The following is an 8,498-nucleotide window of genomic DNA, read 5'->3' as shown; positions in this document are numbered from 1 at the left end:
CTGTCGTGCCTTGGGAGAGACACCTCAGGGAGAGCAACAGAGGAGGGATCCCTCTCCCAGGACGGACAGACGTGCAATAGATGCCGTGTGTAAATCAAAGAGATAATACATTTACAACATAGATAGACCACATGTTTGGAAATGCATGTGTCTATAATAAGAAGATGAATCCACAAATAAATAAGATGTATTATTATTATTATTATAGAAACAAAATGATATTACGAATAATATAAATGTTCGCCATAACTTTGGTCAAATATGCCTTTAAGATAGAATTGAAATCTAATTCTATCTTTTTGATTGATTGATTGGTTTCAAAGCACACAAAGAGTTGAACCCTCATGTATTTACAAAAGCCCAAATACAGTCATTCTCTCCCAATGTTGGCAAATAAAATCTGCAATCTTTGTTAATATGACAGTAAAACTAAATGTCACCAAGCTAACACAATAAACAGAGTGGCCTTAAACCTAATGGTCTGTTTACAACATGGCTCAGGTTTTTAATTGTGCTTTTGTGGTGCATATTGCATGCATTTGTAATTTAATTACTATTAAGTTGTTCTTTCAAAACAACAACCTTGAGCCTTTGAGGCCTCCGAGGCTCTGGGGCCACTTTGTTGGTTGGTAATTCAGCCTCCATATTAAATATACATGTTGAATTCATTTCAAACTTAGTAACAGTGTTATGACCTGAATAATAACTCAAATTGAAAGTATCTGGAGAGCTGCTGTACCTTGCTGTCATATGTCAAAGAAAAAGAGCAGGTCAAGCAGTTGGATACAAATAAATTCCAGTCAATATTTTGTTGACCGAGGTCTGGCTCATTCACTGGCACTGATGGATCCTCAGTTCACTGCTCACAGTAATAAGCTGCAGCTGGAGCTGGAGCTGTCCAGTCAGGGAGGGAAATGTAGCAAGAAGCATATTTGGGAGGACGATAAGGAGCTATGGAGCTAGAGCCTGAGTGTATGTGTGTTAAGGTGTACGGATGGCCAGTTAAAACCCTCCATCCTATGCCGGTATGCAATAGGTTAAGAGGGAGAAGTACAGATAACATCACAGGGTTATAAATCACAGTCAGGAAAGAGGAATGCATTTGGGACAGCATTTTTCTATTCCCTATAGCTCACTTATATGAGTTCCCTAAGTTTTTGTCCTGTTTTCAAACTCTGCTGAATGAAATAAAGCTTCACAGGCTGCCCCAGAAAGCCACTAATGCATTAAGGAACCAAGAAGGAGCCGCTAAGACTATGCTGAGCGATGGGAGCATCCGTAACCACGGTCAGAAGGACTCATGAGCTAAATTATGGACTTCAATAATGTTGAGCTGGTTCCTACATCTGCCACAACAGACACACACACACACACACACACACACACACACACACACACACACACACACACACACACACACACACACACACACACACACACACACACACACACACACACACACACACACACACACACACACACACACACACACTGTGGATATAGCTGCACAGATTGCTCTCCACAGGCACTGACGCACCCACCCACACACACACACGCTCAGTCAGTGTCTTGTGGGTGTTTACAAACATTCATTGCTACAAAATCCCTTGTGTATTGACCAAAGACACTGCTGCTGTGGGGACACATATTCTTAGCTGTGCTGTTTCACTTTCACTGGGTGTCACTGTGATGAAACTGGATAATGTGCACATGAACATCCTCTCCTGCTACCAATCCCTGCTCTCACTGCAGACAATTCTTTCTTACATGGACAGATATTAGATACAAATAATCTATAACAATGTATAGCCACTGTTTATCAAAGGAACATATTCATATATCAGACTTAATGTCCAACATATTAATGTGTTGTAGAATAGCTCTGCACTCATAATACAGGTGTATAGAATTATGCACAACTTGGATTATTTTCTAATTGGATAGATGTATGTAGACACACAACATTTAATTTGTCAAGTAAATTAGAAAAGGTTTTGAAATGGAGGCCACCTACTGAAAATTAGCCAGTGTATTCTGAAAGAGACATTCTTTGTGTAACAACTATTCACACTTTAAGACTGAACGGAACCAAAATGAAGGTGATCTTTCTTTGAGTCTTCCTAACAAATGAACAAGGAAGCTGAGGTTCACTTAGCCTGTAAGCAGAATTGTAATCAAGCTCTGGAGCCTTTCATTTGTCTCACTTAGGTAGACGAGAGCATTTCTAACTGAACATCATTACACCCAGGCTGCCTGAAAATGTGCTTTTTGATCTTCTTCCAAGTGAACTCGAGTGCATTTTGTTAGGAGGGAAAATAAAATCCAAGCCAACTTCAACAAACAACTTATAAACTACACATTTAGGGGTACATGAACAGACTGATTCTGGTATTGTTACATTTGCTGTTGGTAAAGACAGTGAATATGATGAAAACAGCAAAGAGAGCCCATTCATTGATATGTTGATATATTAGCAAAAACAAATTTAAATAAATCTGCAACAATTTGAATCATTTATAGATTTTTTCAGCAAAATGCCAAGAAGTCGGAATTTATAAATAAGTGAACAGTCTATTTATTTTGATAGCAAACCTATATAAATATTTAAAGTGTGCTATATATATCAAATGTATTATTGTTCTTCCCAAGAAGCAATTACTTGTCAAGTGTTTCAAGTGCAATTGGGCAAATAAACACTAAAACTGCAAAACACAGAGTTGAAAGAGTATCTGACTCATCTGTGACCCACAACCTCCTCAGCTCTCAGTGGACACTAAAGGGCCACTGACTCCCTGAGTAATCTAAACACAAGGTTTACATGTGTGCACCTCAGCCTGCCCCCTCTGAAAGGAATGTAAAGGTTGTGGTGAGGAACACCAGCAGCAGGATCTCCACTGAGACCAACAGCCTTCACACTCACTGCTGTGAGTCCATCAAGATACAAACGCCTCTGTTGTCTGGTCTAATCGAGTGTCACCTTGACAAAGTGGCCACAAGGGCTCCATTGTCCCATTTTGATTGAGTGACAAACAGAGACGCTCACACAGAAGTACACCGAAGTACAGTCTCTAAGGCTTTGTTTTAATTATCCGTCAATTACATTCTCTGTTAAGCAGACTCTCTATTTACATGAGAGAGGGGAATAATATGTTATATCACTAATACTCACTGAGATACAACCAATAGGCTGCTGGTTGATGTCATGTTATGCTACTTTAAGTATTATGGAGGCAGGTTAGAAAGCTGAATGAGGTCCACACAGCCCTGAAGTGGGTAACCGTCATGAATCATCTGACGGAACCCAATGAAAAGATTCAAATCAGCATCATGCTTTTATTGACCAAATCTAATGTTGCACACAACTGTATCCTGTAGCTGGGATCAAGCCTGGCAGACATTGTTCTTATATAGGTCTACAGTATGTCTTTTAAGTTGAAAGAAAAATACAGATGAAGAAAGTTGAAGGATCAAAAACATGACCCTTTCTGGCTTGAGGTTGTCAGCACTAACATACAGTCTGTGAAAAAGTATAGGAATGGTTTTATAACCTTTGCATAGAGCATGGTTACGCAAAAAAAATGACACTCCCTTCGATACAACCAACAATTACCGCTTATAAATGACAGGTTGACAGAATTGATTTTAGACCAAAAACCAAAAATGTTGCATAAAGATCTTTCCAACCAAATATCAAGATCAGATTCAAGCCTATAATTTTTCAAACAGTGTTTTATGAAAGCTTTTAAGATGGATTAAGTGACTAATATCATCTACATCTATGAATAACTAGAATACCATCAGGATTTAGTTGAACTCAAATGTTGTTTTACTTAAACTATCAAGTGACTGCATACTCCTCATTTAGACAAATCTTGTTGAGACTCTCTTGATCAACTTTTAATTATGTGGCTTTTCTTATTCAAAGCAATTCATCTCTGTGCACAGTTTTCTTACCTTTGAGACGCAAACCTCTGGTGGCTCGATTTGTCTTTCTCCCTTATTGCTCAGGCTTATCTTCTTCTGGGCTCATTTGGATAATTACCATTTAGTACGCAATTAAATGACTTAGTATTCACCAAAGGGAGTGGAGTGGCGTAGTAAACCTTCACATCACTCTCTCTGTATTATAATGTGTGTATACCTGGGTGGAAAAACACTTCAGTAATAATCTTTGATAGTAAGACATACCATGATTTGTTTGTCTGTGTATGTGTGCATTTCTTACCCTAGTCCTGCCAGATCAGACACCAGGTTGCCAAGAGCAGCAGCTGTGGAAAATGAGAAACAGACATGATTACAAAATGAGTTGAGAAATGAGAATGGAGGTTTGTATCGAGGACAGCCACAAGTCAAAAGACGCAGAAGCTGTGTAACCTGAGCGATTCATCATTTGAAACACAACAAATGACACTTCTCCCTGTTCCACTCAGAGGCATGTATATCTTCAGATGAATGCATTCCACTCACTATCATTATGTAAGGCGTGGTGTTGGGAAAGACCTAGTGAACAACATCTGGAATGTGGATGTAGTGCAATACATGTGCATCAGAATGAAGTCAGCATAAGAATTAGCCGAAAAGTATGAAGTCTTATAATCGTTTATAAGTTAAAATGATATGCATTGTGGGCTCATTGAGTAGAAAGATGCAATGCTGAAGACCACAGCGCTGTGGACTCACTTCTGGGCTGAATAACTTCACATGAATAATTAGTAAAGCAGAAGTGTCACAGGAGAAGAGGATGAGGGTAAGTTGGAATGGGTAATTAAAACAAGAACAAGGTGCAGAGCTATGTGTTGATTATCTCTGAATATATCAGGGATGCTGTCACTAGGAGAAGCAGAACTGGAGGGGAAAGACCAGGAGCAGGGAGACGTTTTTTTAAAAAGACTACTTGATGTAGTAGTGGCTCCTTAATGAGATAAAGTTTTTGCTTAGCTCGTGTGCTCTCTGTTGACCGTGACCCTGAGTTCAGGCTTATGTTGCTGCAGGGTCACATACATCCTCAGGGGAAAAGAAACAAAGCAGCAGTTCTGTCTCCGAAGACACTTCTCCATCTAACTCTGGCAGGAGGTCAAGCTTTCTCCTTAAGTAGCAACAAGGTTATGTGTAACAACATATAAATAACCCAAACTGGTTGCAGAGACACGCTTCTTAGAACAATCTGTAGTTATACATCTGAACAACAATCACATAGGCACAGACTAATTAAGATAAGACATGAAGCAGGCACGGTCTAATTAGTGAAAATGTGTGCTGTGATTTTTACCATGTGTGGCAGCAGGCCAATGACACTGAACTGGTTCAAAAGAGACTCATCTGCCTACAGGTGCATCTTCATTTGGCTACAATAGAGGATGTTTGCATGTTGCTCTGTGAGAAGCTCTTTGATGACTTTGTCATGACTTCAAGGGGAAGGACAGCAGCAAGGCAAGAGGGAGAAAAATGGGCATGTTTGTAATTTAGGAAAAAACAAAGTAGGTATAAATGAGGAGATTGTTCTGATATTTCAAAAGCTTGCACTGAGCAGGATCCCAGTCTGACTGTGACTAATGGCAATACCAAACTATATAACTAATTGCCTGGTTGCAGCACACACACACACACACTCAAAATATGTATTTTCTTCTGTATATTCTTTCTAAATATGCAACATCAATAGTTTCCTTTTTATGGAATTAAAAAACAACTTTCTCTCGCCCTTTGCTGTTACACTTGCTGTTGCTAAACAATCTGTTCAGGGTCTCCAGGTAGTGATTAAAACATGTATAATGTAATAATGTGCTGTTGTTATACAATATAGTACCTTGTGTAAGCCCCTGAGGAGGCAGATGTAATGAAGAGCCCATCAGGCCTGATTATAGGTCCATGCTCAAATATAATTACACGCCATGGTCGGCTGTTTGCTTTTAACTTGCTGTTTCTCCGGATGCTCTGCATTAGATTAAGACCCCATTTACACGCAAACGCATGCGAAACGCAAACGAACCGAATACGATATCAAAAAAGTATTCCGTTCACACGAGACCGCTCGGGAGCGCTGGAGACACTGTAGTACATATGCCGGGCCTGTAAGTGGCGCTGTACTTTCGCCACAAAATACACCAAAAGCAGCGAAGAAGACCCCCGAGCATGGTTGCCCCAGCGCCATATAGATAGATAGGTAGATTCTATTATATGGCTCTGGTTTGCCCTTCTGTTTATGCCCCGCGTGGATTTAGCAACATATAGTTAATGTAGTTCTCCATGTCCACTTGTAGCTGATGGTTGTNGGGTTACAAATGTACATTTACACATTTTTTACAATTTTACCTTACAAATTAAAACAGTGGATTTAGTGAAGTATCAGCCGGGGTAAGAAAAGACAAACAACAGGAAATTGACTACAAAAGGACACAAAAGGACACAGGGTACAGATTATAAAGAAAATGCCAGTTTGAACAGGTGGGTTTTGAGGCGGGTTTTGAATTTTGTTATGGAATCAGACTGTCGGATGTGTATTGGCAGGGAGTTCCAGAGTCTGGGAGCGGAGCAGCTGAAAGCTCGAGCACCCATGGTTTTGAGGCGATAGCTTACATATAAATCCTCCTCCACAGTGAGGTGCAATCCTTCTCTCACACCAACAAACGAGGTGGTTCTCAAGCAATTCTGTGGAATTTGACTACCATGGAAGACACTGTTTTGAGCAGCCTTGCAGTTTGTCCATCAATCTTAATAATTAGATCAATAAATGATGTTGTATATCAGAGAAGGACTGACTTCAGACAGAGTTTTTCTATTTTCACCACAAAAAGATTCAGATTTCCTTCCCTCGTTCTTTTATCACATGATAACTTTATGATGGATAAATATCTCACAAAAACTTTCTAGACCTGCAGTAAAACGAGAATACTGTCTGCTTGTACATTATACCAATGTCTATTGTTGGACAAATGGGCCGTAAAATAACAAATGGCAGGCAGTGGGAAGATTTTATCGGTGTCTCTTGCTTTGAGCTGCAAGGATCACTTACCAGCTGTAAGTCATGGTGATTGATGTTTATGAGCAACACCCATTTATACCTGGAGGCTTTCTACAACAACAATAACACACACAGCCACCCATTACTTTGCATAGGTTAACACACACAGGATTTACTACATATAGGTGGGTATGAATCTGCGGATAGGTGCCTACAGCTGTAAAAAGGTTGAAAACAAGGCAGGTGAGTGTAAAAGAGATGAGAGGAAAATATATAAAGGTTTCAGAGCATTTATTCAGTCTGATGTGTTAATGCAGGATGTCCAGGATGTGTTAATGTCTATTAAAAAAAGTGAGAACGTTGTATTAAAAAACATAATGAAATATAAATATAGGAACCTAATGAAAAGCTTATCATTTAGGGAAACCATTTATCCCATCATTACCTAGGTTTAAATGTTGTAACTGGCACCACTCAGCAGTAGCCTATTTTTGAATCCTAATCTTTATTGAGGCAGCTGAGCTTTATTCTCTCCTGAAGTTATGATTAGTGGACTTGACTACCCACCTTGACACTGGTGCTACATCACTCGTGACTGGGCTAGATAACTGCAGCCCTGATTTACACCTCAACACGTCCCCAATGTAGCAGCAATGAGAAACAATACATCTGCTGTGGAAATTGAGGGAGTGATAAAACTGAGATGAAAAACTGGAGTTGAGACCAGGGGCCTCATTTATAAAGGGATATACGCTCAAAAAATGGCGTACGCCTGTTTCTACGCCATGTTTGCGATTTATAAAATACTAACTTGGCGGGAAAACGTTGTTGATAGTGCTACAGATGCCCTGCGAATAAAATTAGACTCTGTTGCTCCTTTGAAAAAGAAGAAAATAAAACAACATAGACTAGCTCCATGGCATAATGCCGAAACCCGCAAAATAAAGCAAAAGTCGAGACAACTTGAAAGGATATGGCGTTCCACTAAACTTGAAGAATCTCGTTTAAGTTGGCATATTACTCTCAATGAATATAAGAAAGCACTGCGTAAAGCGAGAGCAGCCTACTACTCTTCATTAATAAATGAGAATAAGAATAATGCAAGATTTCTTTTCAGCACTGTAGCCAGGCTGACAGAGAGCCACAGCTCGACTGAGCCTTCTATTCCCATAGCACTCAGTAGTAATGATTTTATGTGCTTTTTTAATGATAAAATTGTTACTCTTAGAAACAAAATCAATGACCTCTTGCCTTTGACCAGTATAGTGTTATCAACAGCTCCCGGAAACGTAAGTTATAATATTACACTAGATAGTAAACTAGAATGCTTTTCAGCCATAAACCTTGAACATTAAAGTTCAATGATTTCTTTCGTGCTAACCAGGGGCGTATTCAACTAAAATGCAACGAGGTCCAGTTTTAGAGAAAATCTCCCCACCTGCGCCAAAGGTCCGGAACCTATCAAAATGTCGTAACTTGCTTTTTATAATTAGTGTGAGTTTTAGGGTGCATAGTTTTGAAGTGGAGCCTGCTGTAG

At 39.5% G+C, this 8,498-nt stretch overlaps 1 protein-coding gene across 1 annotated transcript in view; it reads right to left on the bottom strand.

Moving 5' to 3' along the window:
- LOC104941103 (transmembrane protein 65) overlaps positions 1 to 8,498 on the bottom strand; it is a 34,804-nt gene that overhangs the window by 4,912 nt on the left and 21,394 nt on the right. Inside the window, exon 6 of the mRNA XM_010766151.1 lies at positions 4,226 to 4,268. Coding sequence (XP_010764453.1) covers positions 4,226 to 4,268 — 43 coding nt within the window. The remainder of the gene's footprint in view (positions 1 to 4,225; positions 4,269 to 8,498) is intronic.

The sequence above is a fragment of the Notothenia coriiceps genome, unplaced genomic scaffold (assembly GCF_000735185.1).
Source record: "Notothenia coriiceps isolate Sejong01 unplaced genomic scaffold, NC01 NC01_scaffold00003129, whole genome shotgun sequence".
In the NCBI taxonomy this organism is placed as follows: Eukaryota; Metazoa; Chordata; class Actinopteri; order Perciformes; family Nototheniidae; genus Notothenia; species Notothenia coriiceps.
This window is presented reverse-complemented; position numbering and strand designations above follow the sequence as displayed.